The sequence below is a fragment of the Hoplias malabaricus genome, chromosome 1 (genome assembly GCF_029633855.1).
Source record: "Hoplias malabaricus isolate fHopMal1 chromosome 1, fHopMal1.hap1, whole genome shotgun sequence".
Taxonomy (NCBI): domain Eukaryota; kingdom Metazoa; phylum Chordata; class Actinopteri; order Characiformes; family Erythrinidae; genus Hoplias; species Hoplias malabaricus.
Genome location: NC_089800.1, coordinates 47518442 through 47542997, shown reverse-complemented (window position 1 = coordinate 47542997; position 24556 = coordinate 47518442). Strand labels below are relative to the sequence as shown.

Genomic DNA, 24556 nt, shown 5'->3' with positions numbered 1-24556 from the left:
AAATATAAAATGAACCATTCATAATCCTATATTATATTGATATGGAATTTGTGTACACATTTGTATGATATAGCATTGTTTAAATATATGACCTCAGATTCCAGCTAAGTGTACAGCCATTGGCTCACAATAATGTAAATGAGGCACTGGTAGGCAGCACTTATTCGCATGCCCTGAAACACTCTTCCTCTGTGCTCAATTCTCTGACTCTTCTCTGATATTTTGAAAAGCCATTCAGCGCATTCATTTTCATGCAACCTTGATGAACAAGGGCCAGTTAAAATTAAGATAATGTGTACACAAAGATAATTTGATGACAGAAAATTATTTATCTTGTTTCAATTCTACTGTAGTGATTGTGGGAAACATTTAATGTTTTAATGTCCAGGTGTGTGTGGAGTAAATCTAAATCACATTTAAGTAGAAGTATGGTTGCTTGGTTCAAATAATGACTAACAAGGACTGCCACCTGCTGTAAAGCAACTAGGGCATGAATAGCAAAGAAGTAAAGAACTGCTGAGGAATGTCTTAATACATACATCACCTATCAGCACATGAACTGTTTGTTAGACTGTAGATCATTGCTCTAATATAAAATGTTAAAGCTCATTATCAGATGTGTATCCAATCATAGAGGCGTACAAATACTGTCTATCATACAAGTCATAATAAGTTCTGGAAATCTTGGTGTTTTTTCCTATTTATTTATTTAATAGTATTTTTTTCCCGCTGATAAAACCTCAATAAAACACCTGCAGAATTTGACAGATGCCAGTCTGTGCAGTGTAGTAGCTGTGTTTACAGCTAGTCTCATGAGTGCCCTCTAATGGGCAATAGAGGAATTGGCTGTGATCCTCTGGTTGTTTGCATCATTCAGCCTCAAGATGGAGACTCTAATTTGCCAGTCTTTGTGCTCACAGATTCAGTGATCTTATATTCTGCAACAATGTTAGCTTTACAATAATGTTTACTCTGAATATCCCTAAATTAGACTTTCTATACACTGTATGAATAATTATTAAGACTTCAGGCCTTTTATTATGTACTGGCAGTTTATGCAGTCAGTGGCTAGACTGGACTCCACTAGTAACAGTTGTGGTTGTTACAGAAATGAAGATTTCTGGGGCGGTTCCCACAACACCCGTTGTGGTTTTCTGGCTTTTATTTGTATCAATTAATTTATACAATATTATTGTTTAATTTGATTAAATAATTATTCAAAACAAAGCAGATTTATGACCAGGGCATTATCAAATACTCCTGTCACTTAAACTGCATGCTGCCATGCTGTTGTTCATGAAAAACCTGGTATTTTCTGGCCAGATGTTACCTAATCTAGCCAGTGCCTTCAGTTCTCTCAGTGGGCTGCGCTTAACAATAGTTGTGGTGCTCTTCTGTAGGAGGGGGCAGATGGGGTCTCTTCTGCAAACAATGTCTGAGGTGTGGGGGATGGGGTTATGCATTGAAAGTCACCCCTGACTAGATATCACGCCAGCTTTAGCCTTTCACTACTATGTTGGAAGCGGGGGGGCTGCTTTAGTTTATGTGAAAGCTCATAAACCCATATTGCAGGAATGGAGGCTTTGCCCGAAGCCATCTGTCCAAAATTAACAGATGAGCACCATGCTTTACAGGGAAAGGAGCTAGCTCAGGGAATAAAGCTCTGACGTATAGTGGATACGAGATGCTTTCAATGTATTACAGTGTATTACAGTCCTACTACTGCTTTAGAGCAGATCTTTGGGAACAGCTGTATATTATCTTTTGAAATGAAAGTGAAATAAAAATGCTGCAATAAACCCTAAATAATATTTTAGGTACCCTAAAATAAAACTAAATTCAACAAAGTGCTAATACCTTCAATGCGCAGTGTTATTCTGTGATGCCTTGTTTTTCTCACTACAAGTCAGCACGCATTTAAAACTGAACCAAAATAAAAAAATAAAATAGCAATTTCTTTGTTCATTAATGAAAGATTTAGACTTAAATATGAATTATGTGTAGTCTTCCCTTTTATACCGAAGATGGTGAATAAATAGCATTATGGAGGAGAGGCGCTATTGAAGCATAATCCTTTATAATAAAACAGGAGTGGGCAGAGAAATGCCCAGGGCATCAGACATCACAGCTACAATAACAATAACACAGACTGCTAACAGCAAAATATATTAACCCTATGAACTCAGAGCTTATTAATCAGTGTAAACAATTATTAAACATTACTTAGTAAATATAAAACTATCAGAATGAAATTAACATGCAATTTTTGTAGTTATATTAGTGAAGAATAGGAGTGTGGGCCCATGTACCTCTTCTTATTTTATATGAGCATTCCTGTACTGCATACACATATTTCCCAAAAATAGCAGAAAACAGCGTCTCCCACAGAGCATTCATAAACATTTCACACATGTCACTGAACCCTGTGTCTTTTTTAAATATTAATTAGTATTCCTGCATTTTTATGGTAGCTGCTGTTACCATTTATGATTTAGTCGCATGTTTACCAGTGCTGATACAATGCAGGGATGTAAACGACTGTAAAAAGTTGTTAATAAATCAATTACCATTATATTAACATTACAAAGAAACTTTACATATATTTCTGTATAATTACAAATGCAGTAAAATGAATAAAATGCACACTTTTTTCTGGCCTCCCATATCAGCTTGATGTTCTACTCTTCCTGAGTACATAAAGACCAGTTTAAAACATTGGTAAAATCTAAATAACTGTCCAGGGCTAACATTTGTGATAAAACAATTATCTGCTCATACCAGTATGAATCCAACATTATGTTTTTATCCTTCTAAATTGTCCAGTCATAGACATTAATAATTTTGCAGAGCTGCTATAAACACAACCTCTTTAGAGCAAGGTTTTTGAACAGAATGGATAGCTCACCAATTTCTCTCACTTTTGATTTTTTTCATAGCTGTGTGAAACTGTGCAAGATGGCCAGGTGCAGTGTCACCTTGTTGAGAATCTGGAGTACTATGAGAGAGCCTCTTTACATCAGGCCCAATGTGGACACAGGAACATAAGCTAGTGCGTGAGTGTGTGTGTGTGTGTGTGTGTGTGTGTGTGTGTGTGTGTGTGTATGTGTGTGTGCATTTGGGTGTGGGTGTTTGTAAGAGAGGGGTGTTTAGAGGCAGTTACAGTATGTGAAAGGTATGTGTCTGTGCTCACCCAGCAGTTATTGTGCACAAAACCTATATCTGAAGCGAATACAGTGCCTGAATTATACTTATGATTTTTTTCTACATGATTTTCTTTTTATTTTACTATGATGACATTTCACTGCATATTTGAAGTATGTATATGTATCTATTTGTACATTTACCTAATACTGAGGAAATACAACCCCAAGAAAATAAAGCTTTTATCTGTAACTACTGTAAATTTTGTAATAGAAAATCTGAAAAACAAAATAAAATAATAAAAAAACAAGGTATGTTCTTTCAATATAAGGGGCACAGGTTCTTTTTAGTGTAACATGACATTTTTACAAATTAAAATTAAAGTTTAAGATAACAACTAGTACCCAGTTTACTTTTTGTATGCTATTTATTTTTTGTCACAGCTCAAAGGACTGATTTGCCAGTAGTATGTATTTAGGGCTGTTTCTGGACATTTTGGGTTCCACGTCCCACCATGATTATTTTATTTATTCTTTGTCTGTATTAGGGCTACCTCAAGTGCTGTGAGGACATTTGATTTGGCCCACTTTCCTATGAGAGAATAGTTTTTTTTAGTATATATATTTTATGTATATAAACGTTTAATTTCCTTTTAAATTTGTATTTTTAAAACATATTTTAGAAATAAATTATACTGCAACGTAATTAAATTAATTTAAATGCTATTATTTATAATAAATAAATAATAAAAATTTCAAAGTCTATAAGCCACTGCTCCTCTTTTAACCCTGCTAATATCATGACTAACACAGATGATATTTCGTGGGTGCCCACTGTGGCTCCGGGGCCCTAAAGCCACGGTTTTTACTACAGCAACAAACGGCCCTGCCTAGTGTAGGCCTGCTCTTTCCTTGCATAGGCCTATACATATGGCTTTCTCCGTTTATATCACTGCTGAACATTTATGAGCTGTTGTAAGGAAAAAAAAACCTAATTATCGCCACTGTATTTTTACATTTTTATACTCACAATAAGTGGCACAGAGCCATGATGTTGGAACGATGCCCCGCCCCTTTCTCCTCTCTCTCTCTCTCTCTCTCTCTCGCTGTTTAACATGACCCACCTGATTGGCTGCCTCGAAAGCAGCGCCAACCAACCCGAGTGCGTGACGGGCTCCGCTCGGGCAGCACATTTGACAGGGCGCCGTGTGACGTCAGGCTCGGCTCGCGCCCCCAACGGTCCGCGCGCAGAGATGCTGTGAGACTGCAGCATCCTCCACTCAGAGCGCACGAGAAAAACAATAACAACACCGAACGAGGGAAAGAGGGGAGACAGAGAGCGAAATCTCGGTCGAGCTCGTGTTCACACAGCGCCTGGACTCTTCCACACACATATCCGAGGGGCTCGCTTTATGCACGAGCCTGGGAGCGCTCTCAGCGTCACGGTTTTTTATTTTCTCATTATTTACTTATTTCTTGTTTAACCTCTGATATTTCTTGGGCTGCTTTTTTTAAAGATTTTCTCCGGTTTACCGTTAGCCTACATATCGATGAGGACGAGCGTCAGCACAGAAGGAGCCGTGCTTCGTCGACGGAAGGAATAAAAGCGCCACGAGCAGAAGACATTGTTTGTTTTTCTTTGCTCCTCTTTGGTAAAGAAGGCGTACGGAGCTCTGCCTGCCGCCGGTGGATGTGACTCGCTGAATCGCGCCTAAACATATCTCACGTTTCCATATTCTACGTGTCGAGATTCGGCGATAGAGACAGACAGGGGGAGACCCGCATTAAAGGCAGCAGTCGCAGCAGGCGTGAGAAAAGATGATGGCCGGCGGGGCAGTGCAGCAGAACGGCATCTTCTCCAACCCCCATCACCACAGTCAGCAGCCGCACATGGAGTCAGACCCTCCGGACTCCAGAAAAAGACCCTTGGAGACCCCCACAGAGGCCAGCAGCACCAAGCGCACCAACACGGGAGGTGAGTGCCACTGGGCTGCGGCTTAGGCTGGATGTGTTGTGTAGGGTGAGGATGGATGATGGAGCATTTTTAATAACCGTCCCCACATCTGCTGCATCCAGAACAGGCCTGTTCAGTACGAAGCGGGAGAGGTATAGCACACACAAGCGACCCGAATCCAATACGAATAATTATAAGATGCAGAAACACGTTTAATAGTATCAAGAGACTGAGGTTGGGATGTCATCTGCCCCATATTTCCGTCCCACCTTAAATGGAGCAGTAGTAACAACACAGTGTTCTATATATTTATGATTGATAATTGATTTTCTTCATTTTAAGTCCACCTTCGTGTTTGTGGCCCTATTTTAAGAAATGATCATGACACCGAAATAATTAAGAAAAGGCCCAACAATAACCGCCGATCACAAAATCGCTAAACACATCTTTTACATATTGCTATGTTATGATTAGCAGCTTGGTTCTCATCCGCCAGTCTCTTTTACATTCCACCTTAAACGCTGCTGCAGTTAGAATGCAACTACTGAACGCTTTAAGGTGGAACGTTAAATTCGTATAAGAAGCTGGTGAATGAGGAGCCAAATCCAGTCTCAGAGCAGAGAGGGATGTAGCCTAGCATTATGAGAGAACACTCATTGTCATCTTCCATTTATAATCAGTCGAAAATTAAACGGTTGGAGGACGATGAAGCATGGACCAACGTAAGGGCCTGCGATAAAACAAGGACTAACGCATCTGCATCCTTAGCATTACCGCAGATGACCTTGCGTTATAAGGCTTGCTTTTCAGACTCCACTGTACCAAGATGGCTACATACTACCAGTGTTTAAGTGATGGTAAAAGCAATGTGTGTAATTCTAAAACAGTCTTTACCGGCATGCCAATGTCTTGAATCTGTCTCTAGGCAGCATCACAATGAATGTGCGTAGACATCTCAGCATTGCTATCAGGTTCATTAGGAGCAGTGTTAGGCCTACTTCATTTGGGATTACACATTTCCGTTAGGTTAGACAGATGAATTTGACCTCTGCCCTCCACACCCAGACCATGGGGACTGGGATTTACACTACTGCTGTTTAAGCTTAGTCTTGCGTATTTCTTCCCTTGCATATCTCTGATGTTTGTATGTGAAGGAATCGATGGACAGCATTACGCATTGCCAATCAGCCAAAACCATGCTGCACCCGTGGGAGGCATTATACACAAACACCATCCATTTGGCCAAATGAAATGCCTGTTAGGATGGTAAAAGCAGCCCTGCAGTACCGAGGCAGATTATCTGTTAACGTTCACAACCTGACTATTATTTTCCAGAATATCACTGCAATGCAACTTCATTAAATAGAACAATACTTATGCTAAGATCAAGGATGCTGAGACTAGTATTTTCTTGCAGTTTTAAGACACTTTGAAAGGCCTGTAAGCCTGTACAGTAAATGAAATATGATTACATAAAATGACACTGTATTGCATCATCTGCTGTAACTCACTGAATATAAAATATTCCAGCTTCAGTACAGAGTAGAGTCTTTAACAAAAAAAATAAATCAAAATATGACACTGTAAATATAAATCTAGAGAGCGTTAGATGAACACACACACACACACACACACAAATAATAAAAAAATATATCCATCATTGACAATGTTGGTTTTAAAAAAATGGTTTAAAAATGTACAGTGGGTGAAGGAGGGATGTGCTTGTTCTTAATATATTAAGTGCCTTTTGACAGGCGAAGCCCTGTATTAAATGTCAAGTTGTGTTTTCATTTACTCTATGTTAAAAGTCTATGCTTAATCTTTAATGAAGGGTGAAATGTAAATGAGAACAAATTAATTCAGAAATCTGTTTGCTGTGGAGGTAGACAATAGCGGAAATCTCAGAATGATATGCTTCATGTTCAATATCCAGAGTGACCCATTTATAAAAAGAGCACTGAGCACGTTTGTTTACTACTTGGGTATTCTACAGTCTTTTGCTTTGAAATTAAATACATTTTTATTAAAATATATTTATTATTAATTGACTTTCATAATTCTTCATTATTCTATTCGAGTTGCTCTAATTAAGACAAAACAACATTATTATTATTTTGCTGCTTATGAAAGTGAAGTAATAAAGGGTTTAAAATCATATAATCTCCTGTATATACTACTTATGTACCCATTTCATATAACACTTTATTTAATATAGAAGGAGGATATGTAATGCACTTGTTTATAGAGAAAAATAGGGGTGGGGGGAATCCTTTCATGTACTGAGAAAGTGAGTTGGGTAAAAGGAAGAGTAATCTGTTTGCCAGAAAGTCATTAGAAGAGTAGTGCTATTTTAGCTCCATCACTATCATAAAACTGCTTTTGGTTTCTGTGAGCTGTGCCCTGATGTATAATGTAATGTATAAAGTAGAATGTAGTAATTTTGTAAATGGAAGTCCTGGCACAAGCACAGCCTTGTGGAGGCTGAAGTAGGAGATGCAGATGTCCTTGGTGTGCAGTGTGAGGGGACTGTGACCCGCTTATAGAAAATGGGCCAGAGAAATTGTGTGTGTGTCAGTGAAAGGCAGCTGGGAGGAGGCAGGAAAGGTAGGTGATAAGAGTCGATGGCACAGCTGGTCTATAAAGGAGCATTTGCTTCATATTATTGATTGATAAGTTAGTACAGCTTTCCAGTACCATCCTACTGTCTTTTTCTCCACTGGAGCAAGGCATAAGAACGGGATGTCTCCTTTTGGTAAAAGAGTAGGCTGAGCAGCTCTCTCAAAAGGAGACCTTACATAAACATGATTTGCCAGCTGTGTTTGAAGATTTTCTCCCACCCCCACCCCCTAAGACATTTACATGGAGGACAAATAGCAGCTTCCTCACTGTGGCCCACTTCATTCAAAGACGACTGACAGTGCTGTACAGTAATCCTAATACAGCTGCATGGCTGGCCAGCCCCCTGATTAACTGTGCTGCTTGCAGGGCGGCTGCTGCGTTGCTGCGGGTTTTGGTTTGGAACTGCCATGAATTCATCCCTTTGCCTCGCTCCCTCCTGCGCCTCCTCCGTCTTCGCTAATCCCTTCCCTCTTTCGGCTCTCATCCTCACCGGTCCCGCTACATCTCCCCATCGATGGCAGCCAACCATTGATTACCTTGGCAACCACCGCCATGTCTGCCTATTGATCTCAGAGCGTTCTTTAACGTAAAGGGGGCGCTGCTTCTTCTCCTTATTCTTTTCAAGAGCACTGCGTCAAAGGAAAAAATCTCGCGAAGGGCGGGGGGTTTTGGGCAGGGCTCTTGAAAAGGGCGGCATGGGATTGGACGAGGCACTCGCCTCTCTGTGGCCGTCTGCGGTGGAATGGAGCACAGGACGCTCGATGAATATGGATGAGAACAATGAAAAGAGCGATCCAAAAGGAAAGCTTTAGTCCCCTCTTCACGCCATTTTCCTTCTATGAACAAAAGCATGGAGCCTCTCACACTTGGGAAAAGGGGTTAACATTAGCTTTTGTGTTAGCATCTATTTTGAGCCGGCTGTTTATGGTCCAGACCCATTGTGGAAGTGGCCCTCTGGCTAATTTGCTCAGTGAATATTCACAAGTTTAAGCGGTCTGGACCAACAAGAAGAAAATTTGGCCACAGTGCCACTTACACCATATACGACTATGCGATTGTAACAAAGACAGCTGACTAATCAGCCAACCAAAAATACAGACCATGAAAGAGAACCTGACTTTCTATTATCCAGCTTAAGGGAACTATATTTGCCCCTATTGCCCTCTAGCTGTAGCATGGCCTGTTGGCCCATGCCTCTCCCGACATAAGATCCCAGGATTTGAACCCTCAATCCCCAGGCTGATGCCGTCTATTCTGGGCCTCCAGTCTCTGGAGAGCTCCTAGCAACCAATGACTTTGTTGATGCATGCCAACTTATATGTGATACCCATTCAGTAGCTAGAAGAGTAGGAAGGTGTTCAGGGTAGTAGAGGAAAACACAGCAGCAGCTTTTGTCTTCTGCCCACAGCAGCAACTTGCACGTACTGGATTAGAGCTGCGCACCTCAATAACACGTACACATTCTGGGAGATATGTTATATTTTCTAGACTGGACATTGTGCTGAGGCGACACAGGAAATAACTGTATTCCTTCTGTAACTTGGGCGGTGGAGTCATTGTATTCCATTTATTTTGATTTTCAATGGGAAGACACAGAGTCCCTCAGGCAATGCAGATCCAGGCCAAAGATTTTCTGTATTTGCCAGAAATTAAACACTGCTACCTGGGAATACCCTGGGAAATCCTGAGAGGCATAATGCTGGTCTAAAAGCTCTGGCACTAAGAGATCTGGCACTTTGCTGGACCTGCAATGCAATACAAACAATTTTCATTTCCCAGTAGCCTGTATTTGTGTGTGTGTGTGTATATATATATATATATATATATATATATATATATATATATATATATATATATATATATATATATATATATATGCACCTATTATCTTTATTTTTAAGCTGAAAACCATTATGAGTATGATTCATTAAAAATAAGATTAGAAAAATATGCTAAGTTAAATGCAGAATTTTATAATTTTTTATTTTTTTATGCCATAGATTCTTTTATAAAGAATTACATAGGTGAAATACATTCTGAGAGAGGGGTAAAATTTTATACATTTTAAACTGCCTGTCTACTACTCTCTATTATATCATGCAAACTCATTAATATATATAGGTGCGATTTATGTATCCTTAAAATGTAATTGTTAAATCAAAGAAAAAAATATGGTCAGACACTCCATCATCCATATGTGTTAGACTTATTCCCCGTCTCCCAGCAAGTCTGTCTAATACATCAGAAAACATGCCTTCACTTATGCTTGATGTAGAGTATATCAGGCATGTAGTGTCCTCTGGTCTTTGTGTAACATTTCTGAACAGAGAATACTTATGCATGCAGGATACACATTATTTATGAACCCCCTGCCATATTAATCAGGGGTGGTTAAAATTAGACACATCCAAATCAAAAGGAGGGCAATCTTGGCTCTGTGGGGAATCTGGGTCATTGCAGAGATGCATGTACTTGTGCTTTATAGATAGATGTCAGTCCGTGCTGTGTTACCACAATGAAATTCTTGCATTCTACTTGATGAAATAAGATGGGGTGTGTGACTAGCTTATGTGATTATCTTTTTTTGTTTTTTTTTTTTGTTTTTTTTTAATCTAAGTGGTATGATTAGACTGAGTTAAAGCCAGGGACAAAAGGGAGTGCATTTGTTTTTAATCTGAGATCGGCACAGACTAATCTTTACACACACACATTGATACTGTAGATGGTCCAATGATTGTAATGAGATTAGCACAAGACGATTGGATAATTAAAAGACTGTTAAACCTACCCAGTTAGAAAGGGTAAGATCAAGCACTGTTCTTACCTCCTGTGTCCTAACAATATCATCACTGCTGACCTTTCTGAGGATCAGAGCATCTTCTAGCAGACTGACAGAAATCTCTCCCAGCTTGTTGTGGTGCCAGTGGTGCTTATGCAGCTTCTCCCTCAAACACAAACATGCCACGTGCTCACACATTTGTTTCCATTGTTGCCCTCGCTCTGATTCTTCAGCTGTGCTTGATAATTAATTGTATAGTTACTGTCTATTTTGTATGCCAGCAGTATTTGGCTGCTAGTGTGTGTAGCTTAGCTTGCCCACCAGAATGGCTACGGATGATAAATCACTCCTCCAGAATACCAATCCAATCTAAAGTGGCTGTCTTGGGGGAGCTGACACGGATTAATTGTGGTGGAATATTAGGCGCATACCCAAGCGGCTGAGGTGGGTGGATACAATGTCATGTTAAAGTCAGAGGATGGAGGCTGTGAACATTCTGGCTCTGCTGACCTGAAAAAGCAGCAAACAGGTATAGATTGGCTTTTCTAAGCATGTACGGGGATACTAGCATCTCCCTTTGTAAAAATAACTCTGTATTTCATTTTGAAAATTGCCAGGAATACTAGTGGTTTTTGCAGAGAAATGAAAAAAAAAAACAAGTGACATATTTTATAGTTAGAGATGGGAAGAGGCAGCAAAGCATGTTCTTTAGTGTGTGAGTCAGCTGTCAGTTTAGTGAATGTTTCTCCAGCTCTTGCAGTGAAATCTGCATTTCTCAAACACATATTTACTCAGAGTGTGAGTTCATTCTTATTCGAGGTGGCAAAAGTAAAAAAAAGACAATAGAAATCCTCTCCAGGAATTCATTCTTGCTTCCTGGCTTCTATAATCTTCTCAAACCATGCTCAGAGGTGTCAGGGCAGTTGAAACTAAACTTTGGGAAGGATTTTACATTCCTGGACCTTAATTGGCCACCTCAGGTTCTCATGTGTGGACACAAACAGGTCTGATTTATTTCAGTTTTATTTGTATCCCAATGTCTAATGTGTAGCCCAGAAAAAATCTGTTAAAGACAAATGTTAAGTGGGTGATTCTCCATGTTCATGTTGTGTTATGATGACGCTGAAGTTGGTTTATTATTTCGTATTTTCCAAGTATATGTTTCTGTTCCACCTTAAATGGTGCAGATGTTATGCTCTGGTGCCCTGTAATTACTGCATCATATAAATTGGAATAAAAATTTGCTAAAGGACCGTCTTCCACCAAACTCAGATGTGCCCATTTCTACTTACAGTCAGTTATTTGTTCAATAGTAATCCTGAAGTTGATTTAAATGAATGTTGATCAGGTCAGCAAGGTTTCAGCCAAATTTGTCCCTTATGTACAATTGTATATTTTAATTCTGCTGTACGTATTTGACTTAGTCTTATTTCCTTGTGTATTTTCTTTTTTCAGAGGAAGGTGAATACTTTTTGAAGGTGCTGATCCCCAGCTACGCAGCAGGCTCCATTATTGGCAAAGGTGGTCAGACCATTGTGCAGTTACAGAAAGAGACGGGTGCCACCATCAAGCTGTCCAAATCCAAAGACTTCTACCCTGGTGAGTTTTGAGATCTACTAAGAACAAAATGTCCTTTTTTGCTACTGCCCAAAAGTCAGCAATTTTGCTACTGCCTACTACCCACATGGTTCACCCACTTGTTAAAACACAGTTTTATCAGCTGTTATCACTGTAGTTGTATATGTTGTGTATAAACACTGTCTTAGACACCATAATGTGTTCTCTCCCAGATGCATCAAGCCTCATTTTCAATGAGAATCATATGGGAAAGACGTCACCTTTGGGCATGTGGCCACCACACATGGCCTTTATCAAGGCTCAGGTTGCGTGGCGTGGTGGATCAAGAAGTGACAGAAAAAGCAAATAGACTGTAGTAAAGACTGAGAACAGAGTTGTAGAAAGATCTATTAAGGCTTACCTTAAGCCTTAGGATTCTGCCGCAGTTTAGCGATATGTATATTACATTGGGTTTGCATCTCTAGCTTGTTTTAATGTGAAAAGGATCATTCTGTCAGGCAGGAATTCTTTTGCATGTTTGTATGAGAGGAAGTGAGGAGCAGTGAGAGGCTTCTGGGCTTGCGCTTAAAAGAGCTTTGTGCAACTTGCTCATCCTCCCATAGTTGGCTTGATCAACAGGGCACCTCTGTCCTTTTCCTCTGGGACACTCTGGGCTCAGAGCAGATGCCAGATGCGAAACACCTCCCTATAAAGCCCCGTCCTACACCCTTTCATTGGCTTTGGCTTCTTTGACTGTTCTAATGTTCTAGTTTTTGAAGTAGTTGAAGTGACTAATAGATTATGGGAAGAGAGAAACGTGCTTGTTGTAGCCTAATGTAGCAATGTATAGATAAGTGTCATAAATGATCACAAAGCACATTAGGAAGTCTGTTTGAAATCACTTAAGGTTTCAGGAATATGTGTAGTCACCTGAGCACATTTAATATTGAATATTAAGGTTTCTTTACTTTGTAGCTACAATCCTATTTAGTGACTCACATTTCAGAATTTAAATTGTCTTGGCTGGTTACTTTTCTTGAAAGAAAAATTGACTGTTCAAATAAATAATAATTTGCTGAATCATTGACTTAAATCATTGTAAGTAGATCCATTTGGAATAGACAAAAGCAACGGTGCTGTGGTGAATTGCTGAAGTAGAGTGCTGTGGATGTTGGGGGTGGTCTTCCACTTCAGTGAAGGGGGCATCTGTATGGAAATGAGTCTGAGCTTTTTCTTGGTGACAAATCAAAAGATCCACCTGCTGTGCTGTCTCCAGAGTGGGGGTGAGGAGAGCCCTTTTTTTCTTTTCTATTTTTTTTTTTTTTTTTTTTTAGAATCAGTGTCCGGCGTGCCTGATTAAGACGGGTTTAAAAACCTTTCAATGGTTGGAAGGGCCACTTCCCTCCACCAAAGACTCTCGTCTTACTTCATCATAGATAAGTGCCACAGCAGCATTTAATTCAGAGGCAATTAGCTGGGTGCAGCAGTATTGGCTCAAAACTGGCTAGTGTTCATTATTGCAGGCAAAAAGATTTATTAGATGCATTCTCTTCAAATATAGCCCCTGGAATGTTTCCTGGAAATCGACAGCTATATTTTACATTAATGCTGTGTCTCTACAGTGCTCTCTCTGCATTTGTAAAGACCAAACATTAGTGATATAAAGGGTTGCCAAAGACAATTACAGTGTTATAATCTAGAATCTTACATTGATCAAGATTTAGATCAAGGAATGAATTATCTATAGTCTGGAGAACGTTCTGAATTTACATGAAAAAAGAGGATATTGAAAAACCTAAACTTCTGCCTCTAAAGAGCACAGTGCTGTTTTTATCTTTTTTCAGTGGTGGAAAGAGAGAGTAAGCTGGGTGAATGAGTGAAGTGAGTCAGTAAGTGAGGGTGGGAGTGAGTGAGTGAGTGAGTGTGTGGGAGAGAAGAAAATGGAGTGATCTACAGTGATGCAGGATACGCAGGTGTTTACTGCTTTTGTAGGCCAGAAGTAGGAGTTGATTAGCCCTTGTACTGCATGACGATGGGCACCAGCTCGAGCAAAAGACCACAGATTTATTGATCTTTTTTCAATAATTATTTTTTCAATACATTTTTCTCTGGGCAATTATTCATAAACATTCCAATAAATGTGTGTCCCCAGCAGATCTAGATCACATACATAACCATACATAACACGGCTGATTGTTTGCGAGTCCATAAAACACAGCCATTGTCATTATAGCTGCCACTGGAACAAGCAGTGAAGAGAGGTTTGTAAAATTATCTACTAAAAGAGACCACCCAAGCCAGACTATTTACTGTTATTAATAGTTTGGCCTGTGCGCTGAATTTAGAGCAGCAAAACATTGCTGGAACCGTCTGCTGTGATTATACAAGACAAATGCCACTGAAGGCACTAATGTACAATTTAGTAAAGTTATTTTTTAAGGGTGTAGTGTCTTGAGCGTGGATAATGGTATATACTACTGGAAAGGCATTTGATCAATAGAAAAATATATTTATTATTTATGTGTGATTGCAATGACTGTAGGTTAAAATACTATTTGCTTGCGGCAATACTATATATGGCGGCACGGTGGCGCAGCAGGTAGTGTCGCAGTCACACAGCTCCAGGGCCCTGGAGGTTGTGGGTTCCATTCCCGCTCCGGGTGATTGTCTGTGAGGAGTTGGTGTGTTCTCCCCGTGTCCGCGTGGGTTTCCTCCGGGTGCTCCGGTTTCCTCCCACAGTCCAAAAACACACGTTGGTATGTGTGAGTGAATGTGTGTGTGTGGTGTTGCCCTGTGAAGGACTGGCGCCCCCTCCAGGGTGTGTTCCCGCCTTGCGCCCAATGATTCCAGGTAGGCTCTGGACCCACCGTGACCCTGAACTGGATAAGCGGTTACAGATAATGAATGAATATATATATATATATATATATATATATATATATATATATATATACAATTAACAGACTAATGTAGATTCTAACCTCAAATAAGATGAAACTCAACAAATAATGATTTCTGTAAATTCAGAGTTCCTGTGGACTTGCAGGGTATATTAATGTGAATGCACGCCTGCTGCCAATAATTGTAAGCCCTCCCTGATTCCTCTAGTCGCAGCTCTTCGAAGAAAAAAAACAACACTACAATCAAAAACACAAGATAAACATTATTGTTGGCTTATGAAACTGCTTATGTTTACTCTTCTGTTCACTAATCTGTGGTTTTGGACGGGGAATTTTTACAGAGGGGGAAATCTATCGTACAGTACACTCAAGGCCAGTAAACAGACTTGCTGACTTTCAGTCAATGTTGAATAGTGCACAATCAGATCCTGCTTTAAGTTCTGCCTTCACAGACGCATTTAGGAATTTTGCACTTGGTTCACACACATTCCCATATGTGATAGGCGTAAAATTTCTCATGGTTTTCTCTGGGAAAAAAGATATGATATTATGAGATTATACATGACCCATGAAACTAGGGTTCCAGAACCTTAAAAATCGTATAAAATCAGAGAGAGATTTATAATTTTTAAATTATAATTAAAAAAAAAATGTTTAAGGTCATAATATACCTGAAACTTCCAAATTTGTTATTATTAGAAATATTACATATTTGAGCCTTTATGCACAGTTTACCACACCTGGGTGAATAAATGAATGTTGCATGATCTATTGTCTCAAGGATGAGCTGTCACAACTTGTCCCTTGCTGAGCAGTGTGTAGATATTTACTTTTGTCTGTCCAGGCCACTGATCCCGTGTCCAGTTCCTGTGCCTGTGAGCAGTGCATAGCACGATATTAAAGCTTTGTCTTAATCCAGCACCATGATTGCGGTTTTCAGTAGTTAATACCCAGCCAGCAGCCAGTACCACGCCTCAAACACACATACACACCGTCCCTCCCCCACACATTATCGACATTGCTGATTTCTCCCTGTAATCTTCTTAGTGCCTAAGCTTTTTGACTGAAAGATGAAAAGCCGCAATATTACATATCTGACCGAGGGCTTGAAATTAGTTTCCCTGTGTGTTCTTCTCTGTCTGCTTTAGACAGAAATGTTTCTTCTTCATTTGACGTTTATGCAGACTGCAGAGATGTGAGGATCCTTTGTCTGCTATTGCATCTGTGACAATACAGTGTCTCAATCATCATTATTAGATGTTATCAGTTTCTAAAAAAGAATAGTTCTTATTGTAATTAGCAGGATGCTTGTCAGTGGTTGAAACACCATTGACTAGTTGTGACTGAGTAATCCAGGAGAGTTCTGAAATGCCTGTAGACTGCAGAGGCACTTGTTGACTTTTAACCACATTAAATACGGGAAATGATTTCCTTGATGTTTGCCTTCAGTTAATTTAGTTATTAATTTGTACTAATATGCACAGCATACCCAAACAAAATATAATGAATATGGGGAAACTCAAACAAGCCAAAGTGATGGAGTAATCACAAGCAATATTATGTCATAAACCTATTTGAGAGCCCATAATCAGTTGTGTCTGGAAATTCCAGCAATAACCATCATATAAGCTTTACTTTAGCTAGGTGTTATTGTTATTTGAGTGTGTAAAAGCTACATTGTCTGGGAGTACACATAGTGAGCATCTGGTGCCTGCCTGAGTGTGTGGGGATGAGCACGCTGGAGGACAGACGAGGTCCCCTTAATCCCCACTGGCTTTGTTTTCTTTTCCACATGTGTCGTCATGCTTGGTGGCCATTGGCTTGGTGATGCCCTCGGTGCCACTCAGTGCCTGAGACCCTCACATTTAGCTATAGAGGCATCACACAACAGCTCACAGCAGCTCTTATTATATACGCTGGGCACTGACAATGTTCAGATAGATTAATACGCAAGCAAGTCTCGCACAAACTGCCACCATTAAATTCCATCGCAAGCACTTCTGATTTAACTTAATGAAACTATTACCCAAACCTAATCAGGATTTCAGAAATACATACAGTAACTGCTGGGCTTCCCTAAAGAAAGGGATAGAAATTTTTAACCAATAGATTGGTATAGATAAAAATATATATTATGAATTTTTAAAAAACCTTTATTTGGAGACTATTTGAAACTTACCCTTGGCACATCTTATTTGTTCTGGGGTGAGCATTTTGCTAGAAATGCAGTGACCTTAGCTGAGGTCAGTCTCATGTATTCTCATGGGTGCTGTGCAGGCACAACATGGGGCTTTTAAGTCTATTAACATAAAGGGCCACTGTGGGACCTGCGATAAATACATTGGTGCAAATTTATCCCTCAAAACAATTTTGTAAAGTTAGACTTTTTCCTTGTTTTCCATCTATCATATTCCCACTCGACCATCAACTCAAATGCTTACCTACGTGCCCACAATACAAATGCTATTGATCAGTCCTATTGATTTACACTCACTGCTTGAAATGAAATGAACTGAAATTAAATAAAATGGTGAGGTGTGGGGGCATTATGCTATGACTATGCTGCAGCTAGCCAGTTACCAAGCTCCAGGCAGCTCTGCTCTCTGCAGCTTTAAGCTGTTGACTCGATCTGGACACGTCAGAAAAAGTGCTTTCTGCAGCAGAGCTTTTTCTTGACTCACACTGTTCTCACATCAAGCTGGAATGTGTTAAACATGAGTTCATAGTTATCTTACAACTGTAGTGGAATGTTTAGTTCATTTGTAGTTTTTGGGTTAATATTATGTGAAATGATAAATGATAAAATTGTAAATTATAGAAAAGAAGAGGAGAATACATTCCAGACCGCTGTGTAAAAATAAATGCTGTATAAAATGATTATTTTCCTGTGGGGGGTGGGGATAGTAATCAATTATTATTTAAATAAATGCTGTAATAAATAAAAAATAAAATTGATTATCAGTTTCCACTAAAAGACCCATTCCTGTTAAATATACACAAACCTCACTGAGAGGTTGGGATGCTTTCTAAAAAATCAGTAAAATTTGTAATTGGTTAAATTGCCTGTACTATTATTTAACTGATATAATTACAAATAAATCATGTTATTTTTTTCACTGACAAACCAAATTGTGTAATTTACAAAATATATTTCAAATGTAAAGTTTATGTAAAATTTATAAAATAACATTGAAAAGATGGTGCAGCAGGTAGTGTCGCTGTCCTGGGGTTGCGGGTTCATGCCCCACTCTGGGTGACTGCCTATCAGGGTGTGTTCCTGCATCAGTAAATACAGGGAGGCTCTGGACGCACTGCAACCCTGAACTGGATAAGTGGTTGCAGATAATGAATGAATGAAAGGGTTATATTTAACAAACAGAATAAATTATTATTAAAAACACTGAAAATCTTTTATTTTTGTCTTTTGATCTGTTAAATACTAATATTTCAGTCCAATCTTTTATGGAAATGGGGTTTATTTTTTTCACATTCCATCATATATCATGAGCTATATTATAGGCTCATGTATAATAATTTTTGTACAACCTCACTTACATAATTTTGTGTCATAAACTGTCAGTGTTGTACAGTTTGTGTCAGTTTGTCCCATTCTTCATATATTATTTGTACATATTATATTATAATGTTTTATTTGCTCTGGAACTGTATTGCACAATGGTCCTGGAAAAACATTTTGTTTATTTCACTGTGTGCTTATAGCTGAAGTGACAATAAATTCTCTCATGACACTTGCCTTGAGAGGAAAAGAGAGTGAAATCAAGAAAGAGAGGAAGATGGCTTTATTCACTTGCTTGGACTTTCCTTCATTTATTTCTTCTTTGTCTTTATATCCCCAGTTGATTCCCTGTCCGAGTAATTTTATAATTCTCACTGTTGTTCTGCAGCCCTGGCTGTGACACACGCTAACAATACTGTTCAAACAAATCCAAAGCTGACAGGGTGACCTTGGTGTATAATACTAATGAACAGTATGTATATGAATAGCAGCTGTATTTAAAGCAACAGTTTGGAGAAAATTCAATCAACAACAGTTATTTTTATTATTATTTGCATCATATATGTTTATATCTGGGAAGTCACGGTGGCACAGCTGGTGGTGTCGCAGTCACACAGCTCCAGGGACCTGGAGGTTGTGGGTTCATGTCCCACTTCGGGTGACTGTCTGTGAGGAGTTTGGTGTGTTCTCCCCGTGTCTACGTGGGTTTCCTCTCATGGTCCAAAACACTTGTTGGTGGACTGGCGACTCAAAAGTGTGTGTGTGTGTGTGTCGCCCTGTGAAGGACTGGCACCCCCTACAGGGTGTGTTCCTGCCTTGCGCCCAGTGATTCTGGGTAGGCTCCAGACCCACCGTGACCCTGTACTGGTTAAGTGGTTACAGACAATGAATGAATAAATGTTTATATCTAACAAATATAATCTATATTTGTTAGATTTAATATAGATTTGTATGTGTTAGATTTGTATATTTAATATATATCTATGCAAACCATATGCAGGAATCATGTCACATACTTTGATCCATTTTAAAGACTGTCATAAAATATGTAAATGTCAGAATATCATAAAATATGTGAAATTACATAACCATGTTTATTTGGGAAAGGGTACAATTTCAGGCAAGTTTGCTTGTTTTAGGCATGCAGTTTACACATTATTTGTAAGCTATATTTGCCTAAAATGCTAACTGATGTCATTGATTTTCATGAGAGACTACACTGGGGTAATGCAGAAACTGAGGAAATTAAAGAAAAGTGGGGAACCTACCTATAATACATTTTTTTACACAGTTGTGCAATGAATTTTTCTTTTTTCGTATCCACAATCCAATATTCATTTTATATTAGTTCATCACAGAAAATGTAATATTTAAAATGATCTGTGTGAGATGCCCTGCCTGGCATGACTGAGTAGGCTGCATCATTAGATCAGCCTCCAAATGGGCAAGCGCCAACAATCACAGAGACTTAGGATTTGCCCCCTGCCACACTGTTGTGGGGGAGGTGCTTACAGCAGGAGGTCCTGGATTACGGCCCACATTAAATGTGGAGGTTCAAAAATAGGAGTGCCTCTGCCCCTTCTTTGTGCTATGCATGACAAAGGTTTAGCCCAGCTGTGTTGTTTACTGTGAAAGAACCCTTTTCTGGGTGTTACCCACAGCTGAACATTTGTTCATTGATATTTGCACAGGAATCTCGTGATATCAAGTCACTACTGGTCTTTAATATAGAGGTCTGACTGCAATAATATCTCTGTGTGAATTCACTTAAGAAGTCTGTTTATGTCTGTTGTGTTGTCTTCCCCAGGACAAAGAGATGGAGGTAGGGAGAGAAAGAAGGGATGACAGAGGGAGGGGAAAGTGATTGAACATCCAGCTGTTTGAATGGTCAGCGATTGGTCAGAGTCGCCAGGACAAAAAAAGGGTGCTGGGCCACTCTTAATGACAATAGAGGCTTTGACATTTTTGACCGCACAGCTCCTTGAGAATGGGGGAAGGGCAAACTGTCTGGGGCTCCCATCTGCCTTAGGAGGTGTAAGGGTGTATGTGTGTGTGTGAGAGAGAGCTAAATAAAAAGACAGCAAACATACTGAAGTTAGTGTATATATTTAAGGCTTAGGGCACACAGCCTGATGAATGAATTTGCATATCTCCAAAAGTCAGCGCACATGTCTGCACTCAGTCTCTGAGATATGCTCTCGGAAAACAGCTGCAAAACAGTGTGCTTATATTGAGAACACATATGAAAAATGGGTGTCCAGGGCTTCACAAAATTCTGATATGTTACATAACTGCACCAGTTGTGGCGTCTTTGTCTCTCTCTGTCAGCAGAGATAACTGCATCTCCAGGAGACATCCACCCACCTATCTCTTTCTATCTCACTTTCGTCACTCTCTGCTTTCTGATGAGCTCATCAGTAAATCTGTCCTGCCCCCCTCTGTGCTGAGCAACGCGGAGGTTGTCAGATTTTATTTATTAATTTCTATATTTATTTTAGGCTTAAAAATCTTGTTGCAGGTCTGGCACACACTAAGACTGTTAATTGTCATATGGAATATTCATTTCCATAAATTGTCACTGCTGAAATATATTTGAATATGAATGATCACTTTTTTGCACCTTGAAAAATGAAATGACTGTATTAGCTTCACACAGTAAGTGCAGGTCTGGCATATTCATTTTCTGATTATTTTCCCAATTACTCTCTACCACCTTATTATCAGTGGTGATACTTAAGACATACTTCATTAATTCTAACATCTTAATTTGTGGCTTTAATTCAGAACTCAGTTTACCCAAACCTGGGATAGTTTTTGTTTTATGCAACCGCATACTTCAGAAAATGAATGTTGACTTAAACCATCCCATTAATATTCAGCTTCCAGTCTTCTGTATTATTTTCATTAAACATCTTTGGTTTTTGCTCAAATTTAAATAAACAGAAATCTAATTGCGTTAGTATCTATTTACAACCTGGTTGTGAAAAAGTCAGATACATGGTGTGGGTGAAACGTTTACCCCACAGACAGGGTCATTTGACCAAACTGAGGAGCTACTTAAATAAATTGTTATATGCCTTTAAATCACTGTGATGTGATTACAGTACTCCAAAGGAAAGTTACTTACCTCAGCATCAAAAATCTTAGCATGATTAACCAGTTAATGATAAACCCCTTTTAATCTGTTAGGTTATGTCCTGAACTCATTAACTATTAGAGTCTAAATTACTCCGCGGTCAAAAGGTTGAAAGTTATGTCAGGTCAGGGAGACCAAATGTTTACGTCCATGTCTAGTGTGTAGCGTCTGGCATGGCCATGAGTAGCAGTGATTATGGTCTAATGAGAGGGTCGTAATAATGCAGTGTCTGAGATGCTGTATAAGTGGGTTTGTCTGGGTTTGCTATAGAGCTACATATGAGTTTTGTGATGGCCCCGTCACCGTCACTCACAGACACGCCCTCCTTTAACCCCTCCCCACCCCCCACCAGACAAAGCCTCGCTTTGTTTGCCTGCACACTCGGTCGCCCCGGAGATGAGAACTGAAGTGATGTCTCCGGAGGCCAGAGGTCCCCCTCTAGCCTCATCATCCCCAGACTCCTCCACTGTCCCTCTCACTCCGCTGCTCAGATGGAGAGGAGATGAAGGTGTCTCGCGCCTCCGCATCTCCCTGTGGAATCACTGAGAGACGCCATGCGGCTGCAGGAAGCAATGCATGCTACTGCAGTCAGATCACGTAGGGAGGCACCGTTCTCTCCTATCCAATCAGAGCACAGCAAGACTGCCTTCATTTTGAAGTTCCTGCTGATGGGACACAGGAAGCAGCGGTTGATATCCTGCTGTTTTTAAAAAGATAGCAGAACAAAACTGGCAGTGTTGCTGGAACATGCTGCACGTCCAACTCATTTGATGCAGAGAAACTGATGTTCACTCTGTTTAACCATAAGTTACATACAGTTGTAATAATTTTGGTATAAAGTTCATTACAAAGTTATGCTATGAGTTAAGTTTACATTTGTTTAATTAATATATAAATGTAAAAAAAAAATTATGAACACAGACGTATTATTTGTTGTCCAACATGACACACGTGTGTAGCATTTATGATGAAACTGCTGTTTTCTGAAATTTTAGCCTTAGGCACTTTGTGACAGGTCACACAACAGCAGCCTTTATGTGGACATTATTCTTTGAATGCAGAATAATTACATGACCACAAGCTTTGATGAAAATCAAATACTACTATGCTAATCAGGCCATCTGGTTGCCAACCCTTTTTGGCCTGTGCTCTGATACGCAACCACAGGATGCAGAGGCCTCGAGCGCTCTTCTCCGATTGTGGATTCTCAGTGACACTTGGCTTGCTTGGGCTACTGTAGCCACCCTTCCTGTTGTAGAGTAAGGTTCTAAGTGCCAACTAACTTCAAAGCTATGTCTTGGTTTGGTGCATTTTAATATTTATTCCTAGAAATTTAGGACAAGGTTGCAAAGCCCCCTTTATAGACTTTAGATCAGAACAATGGACAGACTGCATTGTGCTGTGCAGGGGACCACCTTCCTTTTAAAGCAGAACATAGTGAGTGGTCACAAAGAGGTGCATTGAGTGCAAGCTGTGGGTTTCTTTGGAGGAGACTCAGCCTCCTAGCACAGGGGACAAAGCTCCCCCTCTGTGCCCCCACAGCGCCCCAAAAGAGAAGTGTTCCGCAGCTGCCTCCTGCTCCTCCTCCTCACCCCCCAATTTCTCTAATCCCCACTGAATGACCCCTTAACTTACACTTTGTCTCGCATTCGCTTTCTCTCTTTCTCTAATACAGCCTCCTCCCACATACCCATCCACCCCTTATATCACCTCTTGCCCACCAGGCTCTGATGATTCATTTCTTCTTTGGTCCACAAAGCCATCAGCTGTTGGAACGTTCCCCTCAACACACAGGCTGTGTGCTTTCTTTTAATTGCAGCGGATCAGCCACCGCTAATTATCTTTGACCTCACCGCCACGCCCGGCCAGGATGGCCTGTGCTACTTGAGAGAAATTACATTTGCCATACTAGTGGCATCAAGAGCCAGATGGGAGATTGGTAAATTGGAAGTGCAGAGATATTTCCAGTCTGTATTAGAGTTTTTCTGTGACACTGAATGTTGTGGTGTGAGGACAGTGGTGTGAGGGCACATTGGCCGCAAGATTAGGCAGGCCAGCTGCTGTTCACATCAGGACAGCAGGAGTCCAGTCACATGATTATAGCTTGCTAGGATTATTTAGGACGAGAGTCGGAGAGGGTTAATGCCTAAGGACATTGAATCCTATTGCCTAACTCCTTGTGCTCTATATTTTTGAGGGGACAGACGCATACAAATCAGTGTTAAAGAAGTGAAGACAAAGGCCACTATGGCAGCATTAATATATATATGTATATATATAATGTTTAAAAGATGTATGTTCATAGATGTTTGTGCTGTTTCAATTTTTTAAAATCACGCATTCTTTATCTAGTTAGCTTATATGTGTCTGCCCTTTTAGACATGTGAAACCAAAGACACAAAGCAGATTGCTAATTGGTATTTTGCAGATTGCTAATTGCTATTTTCGTACCCAGCTATCACCCGATTCATTCGGATGCCCCCTGAAAGCGTCCAGCAGATACTCTTAAACTAGGTCGCTTCCAGATTAGAAAGTGGGAGGACAAATGCCAAGAAGGAAAGAAGACGTGAAAAGAGGTGTCTTTCAGATACGGACACTTCCCCCATCCGTAATTACTGCTGTTTTTCATGATCCTTAGGCTGGGGCTGTAGAGGGGGTGAAGATAGCAGGCCGCACGTGCATTGGAGGCATCACAATCAGCGCTTTCAGAAGGTCTTTACCCACAGTTTCACCTCCCTCTCCCACGCAGGGCAGGTGCAGCATTAGAAGAAGGCATCTCAGAAGCCCTTTTGTTGCTAAACGTTAGCGTCTTCCCCTGCTGCCCTGGCACTGTCTGCCTTGCTCTGTGTGCTTGGTGCCAAATCTCAGGAAAGAGGAGAAAGGCCAAGTTTCACTTCTGAAAAGACTCCTACAATCCATGCACTGAAAAAAAGAAAGAAATACTTCTGTTCATT

The 24556-nt window shown here is 40.0% G+C and overlaps 1 protein-coding gene across 1 annotated transcript in view; it reads left to right on the top strand.

Annotated features, from left to right (window-relative positions):
• The first annotated feature begins 4439 nt into the window (after nucleotides 1-4439).
• The window catches only part of nova2 (NOVA alternative splicing regulator 2), a 50164-nt gene continuing 30047 nt past the window's right edge, over nucleotides 4440-24556 (top strand). Inside the window, exons 1-2 of the mRNA XM_066665102.1 lie at nucleotides 4440-5115; nucleotides 11948-12091. Coding sequence (XP_066521199.1) covers nucleotides 4959-5115; nucleotides 11948-12091 — 301 coding nt within the window. The 5' untranslated portion in view covers nucleotides 4440-4958. The remainder of the gene's footprint in view (nucleotides 5116-11947; nucleotides 12092-24556) is intronic.